Source organism: Buteo buteo, chromosome 22 (genome assembly GCF_964188355.1).
Source record: "Buteo buteo chromosome 22, bButBut1.hap1.1, whole genome shotgun sequence".
NCBI lineage: Eukaryota > Metazoa > Chordata > Aves > Accipitriformes > Accipitridae > Buteo > Buteo buteo.
In genome coordinates, this window is record NC_134192.1 from 14706964 (window position 1) to 14725506 (window position 18543).

At 55.9% G+C, this 18543-nt stretch overlaps 1 protein-coding gene across 4 annotated transcripts; it reads right to left on the bottom strand.

Moving 5' to 3' along the window:
- Window positions 1–113: 113 nt before the first annotated feature.
- GDPD2 (glycerophosphodiester phosphodiesterase domain containing 2) lies at window positions 114–18104 on the bottom strand. Of its 4 annotated transcripts, none has more exons than XM_075054158.1 (16): window positions 18057–18104; window positions 8949–9098; window positions 7719–7822; window positions 7552–7645; window positions 7244–7303; window positions 6776–6874; window positions 6283–6376; window positions 5690–5835; window positions 5096–5178; window positions 4400–4550; window positions 3630–3845; window positions 2634–2785; window positions 2118–2265; window positions 1801–1883; window positions 1318–1346; window positions 114–1015 (listed from the first exon to the last, which is right to left on the bottom strand). In XM_075054158.1, the coding sequence occupies exons 2-16, from the start codon at window positions 9060–9062 to the stop codon at window positions 963–965; spliced, it is 1626 nt and encodes a 541-aa protein (XP_074910259.1). In that variant the 5' UTR covers window positions 9063–9098; window positions 18057–18104; the 3' UTR covers window positions 114–962. The 4 variants fall into 4 exon arrangements, with proteins under 4 accessions (XP_074910259.1, XP_074910258.1, XP_074910257.1 ...); XM_075054157.1 differs by lacking the exon at window positions 18057–18104 and adding an exon at window positions 9554–10742; XM_075054156.1 differs by lacking the exons at window positions 8949–9098; window positions 18057–18104 and having other exon boundaries at window positions 7244–7282; window positions 7719–8840.
- Window positions 18105–18543: the final 439 nt, after the last annotated feature.

The following is an 18543-nucleotide window of genomic DNA, read 5'->3' on the forward strand; positions in this document are numbered from 1 at the left end:
CTGCGCCCGGCCGGCGCCGGCAGCGGTCCAGGCAGCCGGGACCCCGCGGGTAAAGGTAGGGGGGTGCAGGGGAGCGGGAGAGGGGAAAGAAGCGCTTACGCCCAAGTCACCCCTTCGGGGTCTGTCTACCGCTCCGCTGATTTATTGACATAAATAGGCAGGAACACGTTAAACTGACCCGACGCCCCTGTCCGAGGTCAAGGCCCTGCTGCAAAGTGCCCGACGCCGCGTCCACCGCTCCCCGCCCCCGCACACCTCCGCAGCCTTGCAGCAGCGGGAGGAGCTTGACCGTGGTCCTGCCAACCCCAGATACCCTCCACCCCCAGCCCCCTGCTCCCTTTCCCCACCAGAGCAACAGGCACTAACTGCTGCATGGGGTGCCAGCACCCTGGCCTGTAAGCATGAAGCCAACAGCAGGGCAGGGGTAGGACTTGTGTCCAGCATGGGGGTGGGAAGAATTCAGCTCCCCCTTCATCTTGTGAAAAGCCACCCCCCTTTACCCCCCTTCCTATTCCTCAAGCCGTAGGGCTGGGTAGCCCCCAGGGGAGCAGCACTTTAAACAGGGTTTCCCATCGCTAGCTGCAGAGCTGCTGATGACAGACAGAGGCTGCCCTTCCCCTGCACCGAACAGCAGCTCAAGTCCCTACTAGTCACCAAAGCCCAGGGCAGAGGCCTTGGCCCCAGCACCGCTGGGTAAGTACTCAGCCCCCAGGCACAAGCCTGCCTCAGGAAACCCCTGGCAAAGGCTCCAGTTCCTCCAGTGGGAACTGGGAACCCAGTTCCAGGTCTTTTCAGCTGAGGGCAGTTGTGTACCACACAAGGAGCCAGGGAAGGCTATGGGGGACAGGAGGCTCAGGAAGGAGTCTGCAAAGGAAAGGAGCCTCAAAGCTGGCCTGAGGAGCGCTCCCCACTTGAGCTGTGCAGGGCTCTGGCTGCCCCATGGCTGATGCAGGCTGGAGAGGTCACTCTTGCATCAAGCTGTTGATCTTTGTGAGCAGCACATCCGTCTCAGACTCTGCGGAGATGGAGAGATAAAACAGTCACCACAGACAGCCACCATGCCACAGCAACAGGTGAAGCGGCCTGAAAAGCAGGTTTGAGGAGACTGGGGGAATGTGGGATTCCCCAGCGCTGTCCCACAGGGCTGTTTGCTAAGTGCAGGACAGGAACTCCCTGGGCTGGGATTCCCCTCCCTCCCCCAGCCATCCCAAACCACTCTGTCATGTTCTGCTGGAGAAAGCTGACTGCCTGCCAGGGAGAGTCCCACAGGCGCAGCGTGGCTCTGAGGGCAGGGAGCTCACATCTGTGCACACTCACCTGCTGGCCGTCTTCTCTGGGAGCATTTCCTAGGAGATGGAATAGAATTGATGTTAGTATGTCAGTCTGGCCTCCCCCTTCCCTCCCCCGAGCTCCCAGCTGGAGACTGTGGGGCCCCACAGGATGCACAGTCCCACAGGGATCTGCTCTCTGTGGTTGCAGCACTGGTAAAGGAGCAGGGCCAAGATCCCCCAGCCTCAGCCCACCAAGCCCTGGGGTGCAGAATGAGCTAGTAAGTGTGAACTAAGGCATCCAGCAGCTCAAGGAAGGGTCAGGCCAGATTTTTAGCCTCAGTCTGGTGACAAAAGCTGCCTCCACACACTGCTGTTTCACTTAGCCAGACAGGAGAGGACCCCCCAGGATCTGAGTCCAGAGAGGGGTGGCAGCAGATACGACTGGGTTTGGGTATCTACCAGACACCCAGGGCACACTCCAGACTCCCCCACCAGACCTGCCCCAGAAAGCAAATGAGATCAAACGTACTTCACCAAGAGGAAGGCCCAGAGGATGGCAAGGAAGGAAGTGCAGTCTACAACAATCCAGATCATGAGATACGTACTGCTGGGCTGCAAGGCAACAAGACAAGCCATGAACACCAGCCAGGGGTGGTGTGCTGGTGGCACAGCCCAGCCTGCTGTGCCAGCAGTCCCTTCTGCAGGGCCACATGTTCCCATGCTAGTACAGCACTGGGCAAAAGCCGCCCTCCAGGCAGAACCCTGCAGGGCTGCTGCAGAAAGTGACCCACAAATGGCTGGGGCACAGGGCTGTGGGGCAGGGTGAAGGATGGAGGGGTCACTTACGAGCAGCCAGATGGGGTGTTTCATCTCCTTCAGCACCTGGCAGGCATTGGTGGTGACAGAGCTCACCCCAGAGCACCACAGCACAGAGAAGAGCCAAGGCTCGTTCACCACATACAAGTTGACAGAGATGTTGTCCTGGCGGTACTGCCTGCATAGGGACAGCCACGGTCAGAGCAGCAGACAGCAGGGTGTTGGCACACTTAGCGTACAGCCAGAGAGGACTGTATATCTGGGATGAGATCCAGCATTTGCAGCCACATGGAGCAACTGTCTGGAGAGCCAGACCCAGGGCAGATTTGCTGGCAAGGCAAAGGACTGCAGCCAGCTCCATCCCCTGCACCAGCCCTGCCTGATAAGGCACGCTTGTCCGCAAGGCTGCAGCACACACCCTGCCCTTCCCAGCAGTGCGCCAGCAACTCAGCCTCCGCTGGCCCTCACTTCTGCTGGCCCCTGGGAGAGAGCTGGGACAGTGTCCAGGCCCCACAGCTGCCAGGCTCCTGGGCACAGGGCTCTCACCTGATCTCCTCAGAGCTCATGTCCTGGTAGGGCAGATTGACACGTAGCAGTGGCTCCTTCTCATTCTGGAGTCTCTTCCGGCCGTAAACTTGCTGAATGCCTGGGGCTTGCTGTTTGACCTGTTCCCTGAACCCATCCGGCAGCCAGAGGACCTAGGTGAGAGCCAGAGAGGACATGCAGAGGAGAAGTGCTCCAGAGACCTTGCTCTCTTCTAGTATTTTCTTGCAGGTCCAGGCACACATGGCCTGCTCAGACAGCTGCTTCCTCTCCCCTTCTTCCATGCTTAGCTCCTCCATGAGGATCTCAGCCAGGACAGTCTCCTACGAGCTTGCCCCAGCCAAGAAGTAAGCACAACAGGCTCCACTGAGGGGAGAAAGCAGTTCCAGCCTAAGGAAGCTGCAGCAGTTGTGTCCTTTCTGGGTCCTTGAATGGATCAAGCAGTGCATCCTTTTGGCCCCAACTCTGCAGCAAGAATGCACCTTGGATCAGCACTACAGTACAAGTCTTTGATGTGTCCCCTCGTGCTCTACATTCCCAAAAAGTCAAGAAAGGAAAGCGATTTGGGTGCTAATTCATCCCCTCAGGGCAGCACGTGTCCTGTGCTGCAGAGGTTGGATGAAGTGCAAAGGCAACACAGGAGGTTGCAGCAGGAGGTGCAAGGAGAGGTGTGGCGCAGTGTGGGGACGTGAAGGCCTGAGCACTGTTTTCCTGCTCTTGCTAGCAATGTTGGTCCCCTCCCTAGACTGAGTCACTGTTTACACACCAGGGTGGCCAGTGCTGGGGAACCAGAGTATTTGGAGCGGTCTGAAGCTGTAGGCATTAACCCCTAATTATTGGCAACTTCTCCCAGCTAGAGAACCCCATGCCTGGGCAGGGTTCCCCAGCAGGGATCACATATGGGGATGTGCTGTATGGGGTGGCAGGGATTCTCAGTGGGGTTGGTGAGGCACGTCCCACCATGGCAGGGGTGTGACAGCAGGGCGGCGGCCAGCTCACCTGCTGTAGTGGGATGCCTGACTGTAAGATCACTTCCAGGGTGGCATTGACGAAGCTCTGGTAGTCACTGTGGTTCTCAGGCCGGAGGTCGAACATGATGGAGATATTGCTCTGCTTGGCTGCCTCTAGCGCCTGTTCCAGGGATGGGATCCTCTGTTCAGCCACCTGGTAGCGATCACCCGCAGAAAGACTCTGCACAGTGGGAAACGGCCTCCGCTGCAAGGGTGCGAGAGAGTTAGTCATCACAGGCAGACCCCCCATAAGCTTCCACTTCGCAAACTGGTGTCTGTCTCTGGCTCTCAGTTTCCTACGCTGGCCTCTCCACATGCTTTCCAGTGCAGGCAGGCACCCAGATCCTTCTCCTGCACATCCACGGGCCACCTCCACCCTTCTCCCCACTAACAGCACAGTTCAAGCAGCCCCAGCACCTGTGGGCTTTCAGAGCAGCTCAGCAGTTGGTTAGTCACCTTTTGGAAAGAGCCTTGCCACAGCTGCCTCCAAGCCCAGGCAGGCTGTGCAGCTCAGAGCAAACGCATGAGACATCTCCCCTCAAACCAGCCTCCTCCGTGACTCAGCTGAGGAGTCAGAACAAACCCCAGCTTGGGGCATAACCGCACCCAAGGGATTCGTGCAGGCATGGAAGTGCTTCTGTACGCTGTCCAGGTGCCTGCCAGGGACAGCACCCCAGAGAGAACCTCCCCCAGGGCAGCGCTCATACTTTAGCCAGAAACACACCCATCTCTGACCAGCTACCCCAGGGGCATCCTGACCTCCAGGAACCAGCTGCCAGCATCCAACTGCTGGAGGTCTGTCCAGTTGAAGGCGGTGCTGTTCAGTGCAGCCCTCTCAGGGAACACAGCCTGCACGTTGGTAGTCCTGGTGAGTTCCTCGTCATGCATGAGGAATGGGACCCCGTCAGCACTGGCAAAGGAGCAGAGAGGGAAGCTGTGTTGCAAGCTGTTTGTCTCCTATCCCTGCCCTGGCATTTCTATCCCCTCCCAGCCACCCTGCTAGGGTAACCACCACCCTTATGCGTACTTGTGGTCCTCTATGCAAAAAGGTGAGTGTCCAGAAAGCACAGAGCACCTACAGACCGAGCCAAGAACCAAGTAGTTCCTTGCTCACTGCAACAGCTGTCCCCATAGCAGGATTGCATGAGATGAACTAGAGCCAGGGTCTGTTTTCCAAGCAGTGCCCCTCCCCGATGGTGCCTCCTTCCTAATGCCCTGGAAGGCAACTTGCACAGGGAGGACAGAAACCCAATACCTCTCCCAGATCATTGTGACACCAAGCTGGAGCCAGTCCCATACTGGGAAGGTGGGAATGGCAGAGCCCTTTGAACAGGGCTGCCTCCAAATGGGGGCTCTATCAGTCCTCCAGGTGTGTTCCAGAATGCCCCATGTGGGAAGCGACATCTCAGGATACACAGGCCCCTTCCTCCCTCCCAGTCCCTGCTGCCCCTTTACCTCACCATGACGTCTGTCTCAAAGACTTGCACATCACAGTCCACCGCTTTGTACAGTGACATGAGGGTGTTTTCAGGGGCCAGCTGGAAAAAGAATGGTGTTAGTGCAGAGGGCATGGGCAAGAAGGGGCTGGAGGCAGGCACTCACCCTGCCTAGCTGCACCCAGCAGCTTGGCTGGGCTCTATGGCAACCACAATGAGACTGGAATGACCCTGGTAGGATGGGGGATGGAAAAGGGCTGGGTGCAGACAGCCAGAGCCTGCCAAGCCCCTGCTTCCTAGCCCATACTACACAGCCAGGCTTTCTGCTGAGAGTCACCTGCTCCTGGTCCAGCAGCACTCAGCAAGCAGCTCTGCCCTGCAGCTGCTGCACCCACCCACCTCACCCTGTGCTCACCACCCATCCTCCAGCCCTGTGCTGCCCTGGCTAGTGTGGGGACCTCTCTCTACTGGGCTGGCCACAGCTCGTCCAGGCCTGCAGCAGCAAGCGTCTGATCTCAGTGCCCCACAGCCAGGCACAGCCTGGCTTTTGCTGGCCAGAGCAGCCTGCCCCATCCACCCTGAGCACTGTGCCAGGACGCTGCTGGTCACTCACCATGGGTGCTCCTCGGTGGCCAACCAGGGCTGGCTTGGGGGGCAGCTGGTTCTCCTCCATGATGCAAGGGGAGGTGATTCCCAGGGGAGCCAGATACAGCGCAATCATCACCGTGCAGTACACAAGCAGCAGAAACACCTTGAGACCTGTAGGTAGAGACAGAGAAGATAGAGGGGTGAGGTACAGAGGAAGTATTTTGCAGGCCATTAGGAATAAGCCAAGGCTGCTTTCACCTGGCATTAACTTATGGTTGCCCTAGGTCAGGCATAGCATCCCCAGCCTCAGGAACACTGCAGATTTATTCTTGGCCCACTACATGTCCTTGCACCCCAACCTAGCACTTCTGCAGGACTCGGTCTGCCATCTATAGCCCTTCTTCAGCTGCAAAGCAGCAAGGGCTGAAGCTGCACCAAGGGCTGGTCATGAGAAGGAGCAACCAAGAGCATGTGTTACTACCAGACTGAGTCCTGGGGACCTGTTCCTGCTGCACTGATACTCTCTGTGCACCACTCTGCCACCAGTGCCACTCAGTTGGGTGGTAGGAAGCAGGTCACCAGCTGAGGAGGGAGGTGGAGACCTTGGAGGGGGCTTACCTGTGTTGTGGGTGCGGTAGATGAAGCTGGCCAGGGGCCAGGCAAGGAGCGTCATTCCCCCCACAATTCCAATGTGCAGGAAGGGACCTGTTGCCTGGGGAGGCAAAGGCAGGGTGTCAGTTGGCACCAGCCCAGCCCCTGTCCCCAAAACCCACATGCTCCAATGCCAGGGATCTGCCACTGCAGCCAGCACCGCTGTAAGAGCCACAGTGCCAAGGAGGGAAGGACAGGCTCCTGGGGGGACTGAACAGACTCCTTGCTCTGGTCCAGCCACCGTTCATCACCCTGGACTGCAGCTGCTCCAGGCAGGACTGCAAGAGCAGGAGGAGCATCTTGCCTTGCCAGGCAGCAGAAGTCAAAGGCAGGGAGCTAACCCTCATGGCATACAGCCATGATAGGGGCTCCAGTCACCACCCTTCAGTTCATCCCCACAGGCCAGGTACTGGGTACAGCGGGGGAGTCTCAGGGAGTCTCTGGTATCGAGGTGACTCACCTGCAGAGAGACACGTACACTTCTCCACTCCTCCGCCCACTTTATTCCCAGCCCTATGAAGGCTGCAGCTACCACCAGGGCAGTTAAGATCAGCAGGGTCTGTGGGGCAGGGCACAGGGCAGTTAGGGGAGCACACAGCATCCTGCAGGCCAGCTGGACTCTGCCCTGGTAGGGCAGGCAGAATCCTCCTCTACCCTTCCTTCTGAGCCCCTGCAAGGCCTGAGACCCCACTTCCCCCATTTGTGTTTGCAGCTGAGCTCTGAACCGCATGCTTTGAGCAAGAGGAATATTCTCATCCCAGAGAAGTGTGGCTGGGGCACTAACAGCTGCAGCCCAGCTCAGCGGGGACACACAGCCACTCAGTGGTGTCACAGCAGCCACACGCAGCCTCAGTAGGCTGGTCACAGCTTCCCAAGGTGCAAGAGCAGCCAGGCCAGGCACCATGTCCCTGCACCACCAGTCTCTCACCTTGTGCAGCCAGTGCAGCTTCAAGGGCTGGCCGCAGAGCTGCAAGCACAAAGCAAGGACCTGTAAGAACAAGGAGATGTCAGAGCTGGGCTGTATGCCACACCTCAGCCCTTTAAGGGCACAGGACTTAGCCACATGAGCTCTGGCCCCCTGACACAGGCAGGGTCTCCGGCCATGCTTAGGCTGACACAGCTCCAGCAGGCTGAACGCTGCGGGCTCCACCTGGCTCTGCACAGGGCATGGTAGCCAGCCTGTCCTCAGCAAAGCTCTGTACCCCTACTAGCCCAGGCAGGATCAGTGGGGCTTACCAGCAGCACAGCTGAGTAGGTGATCAGCACAGCCGTAGCTATGAGCAGGAGGAGGGACCAGTCTAGCCACAACTTCCTCTGCTTGAAGATGAACCTGCCAGCAAAGCAGATGGTCAGAGGGGCAGGGGGGACATGGGGAGCAAGGCTGGACATGGGATCTTACTCACTCATTGAAGTTGTGGAAATCATTGAGGATGATTATGGCAAAGTAGAGCCACACCAGTGTGAACAGGAAGACGCAGAACAGGAAGAGGAACCAGCTGTAGTCGCACTGAAAGCCAGAGGTGACAGCTATGCACACACCTGCAGGGCACCTAGCCCCTGGCCAGGTTGCTGAGACCCCTGGGGAGCAGCCAGCCTGCAGCAGGGTGCATAGGGGTTCACAGGAGGCACCAGCCTCATGGGTCCAGGCACTGAGCTGCCCCATGGAGAGGAAACAGAGCTCCCCAGGAGAGGTCTTTTGGCTGGACCCATGCTACAGGAAGACGGACCAGCATCTCCTACAACAAGCTAAAATGCTGCCTATGCCAGGCTGCGGAGGACAGCCCCTGTGGCAGAACTGCCTCCTTTCCCATGCAGCAGCACCTGGGAGCAGGCTGGGACTTTGTACACGGGAAGGGGAGAAAGCCAGGTCCTGTTACCTTCTAGTTGGGTGATCTGTAGGCTGGGTGGAGAGCGGTGCTGTGCCTCAGAGCTGCCATTGCAGCGGTGAGCATGCAGACTGCTCCTGCCTGCCCAGCCAAAGCCAGGTCCAGCTTCAGGGTCTCCAGACCCCAGCCCCACAAATAAGGGGAGGTGAAGGGTGCCACAGGTGCTGAGCGGGACACCTGGCAGCCCAGACCAGCTTGCGCATTCCAGGCAAGACAGGACAAGCAGCGGCACTGCCACTCCCATGGGAGTTGGAGACCTCACAGAATCCCAGGGCCTCACCCCTCCCAAGTTACAAATTGCTGGGGTCACCCCCTTCCAGTACCCCATCGGCAGGGGCCGCACCCAGCCCAGGAACCGTGCCTCCCACGTGCCTTGCCAGGCACTCAGCGCCCCGGGACCTGCCCGCCACGCTCAGCCCTCAGGGAGCGCAGCACCCTGCTCCAGGCACGCGTGAGCCTGGCCACAGACGCATGATCAGTCGGGCAGGGGACAGCCTCACTGCTACCAGTGTGCTGCTCTTCCCAGCAGGAACAGAGAGCTCACCCTCTCACTGCTCCAGGCTAGGGTAGTCCCTGGACAGAGAGGGTGCCAGGCAGCACCCCAGCTCTCCTGGGGCTCAGCCCTGGGGAGCAGGACCAGTGGCAAGGGGTCTAGGCTGAGCACCCCAGCCAGAACCCTTCTGCACCACTCTGAGCCTCCCACACAGGGGCTGGCCAGCCCCAGCTCAGCATCACCCATGGTATCACCTTAGTGGTTCTCAGGCCCTTCCTCTTCTCCTTCTTGGCGGTGATCCACCGGCAGCTGTAGAGGCAGAGCAGGCAGGTGGCACAGGAGCGGCAGCAGCCTGGGGGGTCGGCCATAGCACCGGGGCTGTCCCAGGTCAAAGGTCAGGCGTCCTGGAGGAGGATGCACACAGCGTGTTGGGACAGATCTCCCAATGCACACTGCCCCCCGGCCCTGTGGGGATGGGGCACTGCAGCATCCTGGGTCCAGGTACCCCAGCAAGTGGCTGCCCCAGAGCCCTGGGACATAGGGGGGCTGCTGGTCATGTCCCCAGGCAAAGCATGGTGCCAGGAAAAGCGGCAGCATGAGGTGCAGCCCAACCTGTTCAGCAGGCTGCCTTGGGACCCTTTGCTCAACAACCTTGAGCAAGCTGGGAGCTGGCAGGGAACATGGCCTGCTCCCCAGGCCAGGGTTCAGTGCTCCACCTGGGAGCCAGGGGCACCGTGCAGGCTCCAGGGGCTGGCAGCCTCTCCAGCCAGCTTGACACAACCTTGCACCCAGGCTTCCCGGAACAGCCCAACTGCAAGGACCACGCAGCCCCAGGCTCCTGCTATGCAGTTGGGGGTACCTGCAACAGCCTGGGAAGTCCCTGTCCTCCGCCCAGGTCCTCCCTGAGGCAGCACCATCCTGGCAGCCCTCCAGCTCAGCTTGCACAGCAAGGGGTCCCCAGGGGGGCTGAACCAGCTGCAGCTGAGCAGGCACTGGATGGCTGTCAGTCTAAGCCTATGGGGGGCAAGGGGGGGAGCAGCAGTTATGGCGGGGAACCCATTGCTACACTCACGGACACCCAGGCTGGGTGCAGGGCTACCACTGGGTTCCCTAGACACTAGGAAGGGGAGAGGGCCAGGACACTTTGCTGCGGGCCCCAGATACCCGGTGCTTGGCTGGAGGAAGCAGGGAGCCCCAAAGAAGGTCTCCCTCTATCCACCCTGAGAAATCCCATGTTTATTATGGCTTGTCCTGCTGTGGAGCTGCTCCCCCTCCTCATCCCAACCTCCCCAACAGGCCAGGCACCCCATGCAACACTATAACCCCACAGATTAAGCCAGACTCTCATTTCACTGCAACCACTGAGCCAGGCTTGGGAGCCAGCCGACCACATCCTCCCAGCCACATCCTCTCCAATGTTGGGGGCAAGGGTGTGCCTAGCAGGGCCATGTCCCATCCCAACCTGGGCCCTGGAGATGGGCAGCAGAGCTAGCCCAAGCCCTCCCAGCCCCAGCCAGCTACACCAGAGTGGCTCTGCCATGCCCTTGCTATGGCCAAGGTCAGCCTGGTCTCCCCCCATGACACAGCAGCACCCCAGCATGGCACCTCGCTCCCAAATACCACCAGTATGTTGGGCTCCAGGGCTGGGGTGCAGAGTCTCCCCCAGGATCCACACAGGGCAGTGGCCACTGGGGCATGCACAGACAGGTACCAACCCAAGAGCAGGACCTCTAACCTGCCCTGCTGGCTTCTGCAGTCTGGGGAGGTCTGGGGGCTGCCATCAGCAGGTCCAGCCAGCCAAGGTGCAGGGGACGGTGAGCAGCACAGCAGTGCCCACATCTGCTGCACCCTCCATCTTCTAGGGACCAAATCAGCAGCTGTAATCTGCTTTGTGATCGCACCAAAGGAGCCAGCCCTAACACAAGTGCAGGAAGCTATGGGACCAGACAGTTTCCCTCCGTGATGCCCAGGGGCTCTGGCTGCAGGCTCATACCCCTGCTGTCACCAGAAGCAGATGCACCACTTCCATCAGGGAGCAGTGGGCTCAGCCAGCATCCCCTGGGACTCACCCTGTGCCCCCCTCACTGCTCACACAGGCAGAGCACCGGTGCCAGCAGCTGCTCAGGGAAACCCTGCCACCCGCCCCACTCCCCCCCCCCCGACCCAGCTGGCTCCCACGCAGGGTACAAAGTACAGTAGGAGTGGCTGTGGGCACCAGCCAAACTTCAGCACTCAGCTGCTCAGAGAGGCTGTTCCTGCCAGGACTTGAGCTTGGCAGAGCAGTGGCCCAGGAGTCGCCACAAATCTACACCAGTAGTGCTGTCTGGAGGGTTCAGAGGGCAAATGGCACCCCGTTCCCCAGCTCAGAGCAGGACTGCAGCAGCGGCACCTGTAGTTATTGTGCAGCACCCCTGCACCAGGCTCAGGTCCCAAACAGAGCTGGGCTGGGCATGCAGCAGACCCTGCTCAGCTTCTGCTCTAGCTCCAAGGGGAGAGCTGTGCAGCAGGAGCTGAGGGTCCATCAGGGCTGGAAAGAGCCCTCCTTCAGCTCCCACCAAACAACCCCCACGGCATATCCCCGGCCCTAGTGTGGGGGGCACCAGGGTCTTGAAGGGGTGACAAACCCATTGCTACAGTCACCGACATGGCAGCATCTGCTTGCAGCCCTGCAGGGACCTTTGTGCCCCAGGGGTGCTGGCACAGGACAACCAGCTGGCCACGAGCAGGGCAAGATCCCCTTGCCGTCGCAGGGCCGAGCCAGCCCAGGCTGGTGCCCAGCCCTGCTGTCCCTTGACCTCACAGGAGGGAGGGCAGAGCTCCTGGTCAGCTTGGGGAACAGGGTGACCCCAAAACCGCAAGGGCAGCACAGCCTGGCCCAGACCCCCCACTCCCAGCCTCATGCCCCATCTCTCTGCCATGCAGTCAGCTCTGGGCTCCCCATCCCCGCTCTCTGGAGCACGGGAACAGCACGGGCAGCCCCTTTTCTCCCCCCCCTCAGCCGGACGCAGGGCCAGGATGATCACCCTCCTGGCCACTCTGCCAGCTCTCCTGCAGCTCCCATGGCAGCGCGGGACGGCATCCCCCTGGCATGGGCTGCCACCCCGGGGCAGCGAGTCAAGAGGGCGAAATACCTGCTCCCTGCAGACGCTGGGTTCCCGCAGCTGGGACGCCGGCAGGCGAGGTGAGTGCTGGGGCTGGGCTCTCAGCTGGGTGTCCCGGCGCGGCGGAGCCCTGCCCGCTCCGCTCCTCCGCTGCCTGCTCACACCCTCCTGGGTGTGTTTGTGGCCCGGCAGAGCTGCCGATGCCGCCTGCAGGTCTCCACAGGCCGGCAGAGGCGGGCTGCCCACAGCGGACTCAGCAGGCAAGGGCCGGGGGTCAGGGCGGGCCCCGGCCACCGGCTTTGTGCCCCACCGACCCCGGCGCAGCCTCTGCTGCGTGGCCGCTGGGAAAGTGGAGAAGGGGCCCAGGGGGGCGTCACGCACCGCAGCGCAGAGGAGTTTGCAGGCAGCCCACGCTCCAGGCGGATTAAGGCTCCGGGGAGAGCTCCGAGAGCACGGAAGGCAGATGGGGGCAGAGCTTCGTGCGTCGCCAGGCCTTTGAGCAAGGGGCTGTGGGAGCCCCTCTGTCAAAGGGAGACTTTTCCCTTCCTTGCAGAGGAAGCCTGGGACAGATGCAACCCAGGCCACCACAGCTGGCCTAGCTGACACTCACTGGGGCACGCTTCGAAGGCAGAAGCACAGAGCTAAAAGCGGTTTCTTGTCTTGAGCCCAGGGAAACGCTTCAGAGCCAACACATCCAAACTTTGCTAAAGCAGCAGATGGAAAGAGGCTCCAAGACAGGGGCCTGATGCCACCTGCAGATGGACAGGGGGATGCCCTCCATCTCCCAGGCTCCCTCCCTGTGACATGGCACAGCTGCGTCCCCCCCCAGCTCTAGGTCTCAGCAGAGGCGCAGCCCCTGGTGAGCCAGGATGCAGAATGGGTGCTTGGACCTTTCCATGTCAGTGACTTGCTCCATCACCGCCTGGGATGTCAGGGGACCTCCGTGATCTCCTGCCATTCGCAAAGGAGCTGAGAAAGCTGATTTACAGGCAGGTGATGGCATCCTGCAGTGACACAGCAACTGCCGACTAGGCAGAAGCCTCAGCACTCACCCCCACAGCTGATCCTATTCCACACCATTATTAACAGCTTTGGCACAAAATCACTGGACAGCTCCATGAAATGTGCTGATCAAGTACATATGCGAGTCCTTACCAGTGGAGGGTCTGGAGCACCGCAGGAAGGATTGTGTAATAACACCCATTGCTCTGCACCCAAAGGAGTAAGCTGAAAGCATTGCAATAGCCAGGAATGCCCCTGGCATGAGCATGCAGCCCTGCGCCCCAAATTTTGTCAGCTGCGAGCAGCAAGGTTCACCTCCTGCGTCTGTGTGCTCTGCCAGCTCCAGCACAGACCAACTGTGGTACCATGGGGCAGAGCAAACCTGTGGGCAGGGGTCTTCCCAGTGGGACTGTGCCTCAGGAGAGGCCCGGGGATGTAGAGAGCCTGTTTTACCAGATTAAAGATATTTAGTGTTGGGGATAGGGTTGCAGTTTATAAAGAGATGAAGAAGCGAGCACCAGGCAGGGGTGAAGGACTACTTAAGCCAAGAAACAGCTTAGGCGGTGGGGAAGGGAAAACCGAGCATGAATAAAGAGACCGAGGTGATACTGGAAGAGGGGAGGTTGCAGCAGGGCTCCGGGAAACCCAGAAGCTGTGGATTGTAGGGGTGCGAGGCAAAGCTGATGGGAGAGGTGTCCCTCCACCACAGGCAGGTGGAGCAGCGGGACTGGTGGCTCCCCCAGGGGCCTCCCTGGGTACTGACCGCCGTCTGACCGCGCCGGGCAGGAGCGCCCTTCTCTCTTGAAGGACAAACGGTGACAACCCCGGCGCTACGGAGGGAGCGAGCCCTCCGGGGGCCGCAACGGGCCCTCGCCGGGGGAGCCCCGCGGGAGACGGGCGCGGAGCCCCCGCCGCCTGCAGCGGCCGCCTCTGCCCACCAGAGGGCGCCGCCGCGCTGCCGCCGGCGCGGGGCCTCTGCCGCCCGGGAGTGCCGCCCCGCACTCTATGGTCCCGCCGTCCCTCCCGCCGCGGTCCTGGCCCGGCGGCGCCCGGAGGCGGGCAGCTACAGAGAAGGGGAGCGGCGGCAGGGCCGCTGTTCCCGTGAGACCCGGGGTTCAGCCCCGTGGGCAGCGGCAGCCATTTTTTGTCCCCGCCGCGGGACGGCAGGAGGCAGCCATGTTGAGCGAGGGCAGCGGCGTCGTATCGGTGCCTGTAAGGGGCGGGAGCCATTTTGGGTATTGGCACGTGCGGCGGGCGACAGCGCCGCCCGGGCCCTGCTGCGGCTCAGCGCCGGCGCGCAGCCGCCGCGCTCGGCCCGGGCCCGGGCCCGCGCCCGCACCGCCGCCTCCGGAGCGGCCGCCCCTGCCAGCCGCTCCCTCAGAAGGGCCCGGCCTCCGGGAGCTGCGTGAGGGCTCTCAGGGCAGCTCGCCGCAGGCCGCGGCGGCCACGCTCCTGCCGGCAGCTCACCTTGGAGGTTCCTCGGGCTCTCCCTTCTGCTGAGGTGGGCCTAGGCCGGGGTCTCGTACAGCTGCAGGCCCCCAGAGTGCAGCCCTTGCCGGGATCTGCCTTCTGCCTCAGATCGTTTTGATGTTGTAAAAGGCCAATGAAGGTGACATACAATGACATCTAGTTTGCTTCTGCCTGCATGTTAGATCTTCCTGTAGTTGCTGTCCATGCAACGGGAGTCAGCAGCTCACCAAGCTGAACCACTGCTGCTTGGTGATGAGGAAGATCTGCCTTGTCCCACCTCCATTCAAAGTTAGCCTCACCAGAGGAGCGGGTCCTGACTGCCTGAGGCTGCTACAGCACAGGAGCGCAGGTCAGGGTTTCACCAAAATGAAGGAGCCGAACTTAGGGATGCTTCATGGCCAACTCCACCAGACTGCCATAAACAGGGGCATCCTAGGCATACGCTGCTCTGCCAGCTCAGATGCTTGTCCAATCTCTAGGAGCCAAGTCACAGCTGAACAGTTTAAAGCTAGCAACCAGAATGCATAGTCAAGCTAGCTTAGCTCTGCAGCTGTCTCACCATGAAGTCAGAAGTGCCAGAATTAGTTGGGAAGGACACAGAAAATAATGTCCCTGTCAGCACAGGTGAATCAGCTCATGCACAACATCAAGTGTTGCATTGCTGTAAGTAGAGTCTGTGCCCTGCCTTCACTTGTGAACAGTCTCATCTGTAAGTGTTCTTTTAAATTCTAGTAAAGTTATAAAAACAAATGCACAGAGGAATGATCTAGGTGAGCAGGGAAACTTATGTTGATATATTACAGTTCAGCTGAAGTTATCTCCCTAGACTTTTAACTTAAGCAGAGAAGGTATTTTCAACATATGGAAGTGACTTAATTGCTTTATGTTAGGCTCTTGTTTGTCAACTGAACTGGTCACAAACCAGTCTTTTCAGAAAAAGATGTAAGCCACTGTTTCAGTTACTTCTGTTTTTCACTATACTGCATGTAATCTACAAGAAATATGGCTTTTAAGTTTGACTGTTGTAGGGAATATTTTCCCTTATGTAATCTTCCATAGGACTCAAGACCTGGGATAAAGTGTAAGACAACTCAGGTTTCTGTAACTATTATTTCACACTCTCTCAGCTTGTAATGGACAACAAAAATTCAGTGTATCACCATTCCTCTGCTGTCAACACTTTAAAAGCCAGTGATGCAGACTGTGCTTCCATCCCAGCTAGTAGCTGACCTACATGAACTGATAGGCCAAGGCAAAAATCTCTCCATCATGAATCTAAAAATTCCTACGTGCTGCTAATCTGCAGTAATATAGAACTTGCTACATTTTGAAGCTATCTTGCATAGGCACATTAAGAAATTAAGTTGTTAGAAAGAGCTACTCAGAAGGGAAAATGCCTACTCAAGGGAGTGTATATGGATCGTGGCACTAGTCTCAATGGTTAGGTTTACTTTTTCCTAAAGGCCAGAAGTTTATAAGGAATTAAAGTCAGTGGTGAACAAACTTTGGATCAGAGATTTTATTTTTTTTTTCCCCAGAAGTCGGCTAGCTAAGGAGATCAGGAATGCAGATTGTGAGGATATTGTTCAGCATGAGAAAAACCTCTGTGGAGAACTGTATTTATTTCAGCTCTTACCACTGAGTTTGTATGATAGGAGGCAAATCACTTGACCCAAACTTTTCAGGGGTGGTCCTTATAGTTTTCATTTCCTGAGTACTTGAAAACAGCATGGGGCTGATTTTCAGGAGTCCTAATCATTCATTGTTGTAATTGAGATGAATGCTAGGAGCTCTGAGGATCAAATGCTGATGAGTGTCAAGAGTTCAAGCTGCACAGTAACAGCAGATCTCAGATTGGGCACTGCACCAGTGCAGCATTTAGCCCCACTGTTTTCATAGGAATCTAGCACCCCTCAAGTGTTTATGGAGATACATTTAATAAATGTACAGAAAACACAGACTTTACAAGAGCACAGTAGAAAAGCAGAAGGTAATCTCTTCAGTAAGCACTATACTGTATACATACAATTAGGAAATGATTTTTTAGGCACAGTGTCATGGCAATCTAAAGTTAATAATAAGGCAAAGACAACTTTTCTGGGGCTCCCTGAAAAAAAGAGGAACTCAGACAAGTTTTGCTTTCATTTAATAGAATTTAGTTACCAGATTCTGATATTTCTGTCAGAGATCTGTCTTGTAAGATTTACATTCTGTACTTCATTGGTGATTTCAAGGACTGAAGTAATTGTTTTTGTTCAGATGTAACTTTTTCTTTTTGGAACTTGAACCAGTTTAGAATTTGAAGATGTTTATCTTTTGCCATTTCCTAATTGCCTTATCATTGCATACTTAACTGAAGCTACACAATAACAAACCGAAGACAAGTCTTAAATATTAAGGATATGATAGAAGTGATGCTCACAGAGTATACTCACATGCAGTTTTGCATCTTAAACTACATATTTTTGGTTTTTGTATCATCTACAAAGGAAGCTGACTAATTTAATTATAGCAGAACTGTTTTTCTAGTTAGTCTGTTTCCTTTATAGGGATAGTTAGCTTTACTGAAAGTTAAATTGTAGGCATAACTTACTGAATGGGGTAACACTGATACTCAGCAGATCTGGTTTCACTTGCTCTGCATTGAAAAACATACTTGAGCAGTATCAGTGGTTTATGTTATTTTTCTGACCAATATTTGTGTTTTTTTCCAGAAAACATGTAACAGTTCCCTTGTTAGTAAGTATAAAACGTCTTGTCTGCCACTTACTTCCATTGTTCTACTACAGAAACTTTTGTATTTAGCTTTTTTGTTGTTGTTGTTTACTAACTTTTAAGACATACCATAATTGTTGCACCTAGATAAGCCTTTGCTCCTGACACATCTCTAGTTTCTGTTCAGAGGTATAGTTACTGTAGAACACCATCCCCCCCCCTTTCAGGATATAAAAGCAACTTCAAGATCACTATGTTAAGGCATGCTATGGAACACAAATCTGTTTGTTGCTTAAGCTACCTTTCTTTTCTCCTTGTTTCAGAAGCCTTCCATGAAGTCATTACTGCTCACTGATGTTACTGTTAAGCTACATACTTTGTTACAGCATTCCTGAGGAGCTAACAGCAGTCTAGATAGGATAAGACTCTGAATCAGCATTCATGTCAAAACCAAGCATAAGTACTTGACAAAGGAAACTTTAACTCTCAAACTATAATAAACATCTATTAGGATACAGCCCAAGCTCCCAAGCACCTAACTTGTAACTGCTTGCTTTGCATTCAAGTATCAACACAGATAGCAGTTCAGGTCAGTCCTTGCTCAAGGAATATGACTTCTGGTCCCCTACTAGCCTTATCACTCATGGGATTCTATCCTCTCTACTCTATAAATCTAGGTAGAGAGAACAAAGCCTTCTTGCATGTCTATTTTACTATCATTTCCTTATTCTCAGATATTTATCCTCAAATAACCTAACACTTTTGAGAGTCATGATGTGTTGCAGCCAGTAATACTCCCATTGTACTTATAGTACTACTACATTTTTCCTCCTAATACCTACAAACTGTTGTTATCAGATAGCTTCACAGAACTATTGGAACCTTTCCTTTTGTCTTAAGGGAGACAATTCATTTATATTAGACACTTTTATAGAAACAACTTTCCCACACACGTAACCTATCTGCATCTTGTGTTTTACAATTGCTATAAGCTATTAGTTTAAAAACTAAAACAAACAAACAAACAAACAACCCCAAACCCCCCAATAAAAGGCCCCAAACTAGCACACTTACCAGACAGAAGCAGCTTCTTGTTTCAAACTCTCTAGTGTATATAAGCAGCTGCTCTTTGCCATTGCCAAATTTATAGGACCAGCCTCCAGAGCACTGTGCTGGGGGTGAGGGGTGGGGTGAGTAGAGTAGGTTTATATAAAGGGCCCTTGCTAAGGAAAAGTAAGTAATCTGGTGGGGAGGTGGTGTTTGTGTGTCCTTAGGTGGCTGGGGAGATAGTTGTGTAGCCAGTATGTAGAATTATTAACAGAGAAGTAGTTTTTATTTAAAAAGGTAATGTTTTAGGTCTAGAATAGTTAGTTTAACTCTTTTTGTTCCCTGCAAATATAATTTTCTGGCTATGTTCATTTATGGTTTATTTTCTTGTACTTATCTAAGGCCTTTTTTTAGTTATAAATATTTCTGGGTAAAGGCTCTACTGAATTGTTTAGTGTAGCTAAAATATTATAGTAGTTAAGGAAAAAAGCTTTAGTGCTGTCTACCGTCTGTT

Coding starts and splice junctions, on each gene's coding strand:
- GDPD2 (XM_075054154.1), bottom strand. CDS start 7,978: ATGGGGCAGCTCAGTGCCTGGACCCATGAGGCTGGTGCCTCCTGTGAA. Junction 6,875..7,243: donor AGCTGCACTGGCTGCACAAG/GTGAGAGACTGG, acceptor CCTGCCCCACAG/ACCCTGCTGATCTTAACTGC. Junction 1,884..2,117: donor AACACCCCATCTGGCTGCTC/GTAAGTGACCCC, acceptor GTTGCCTTGCAG/CCCAGCAGTACGTATCTCAT.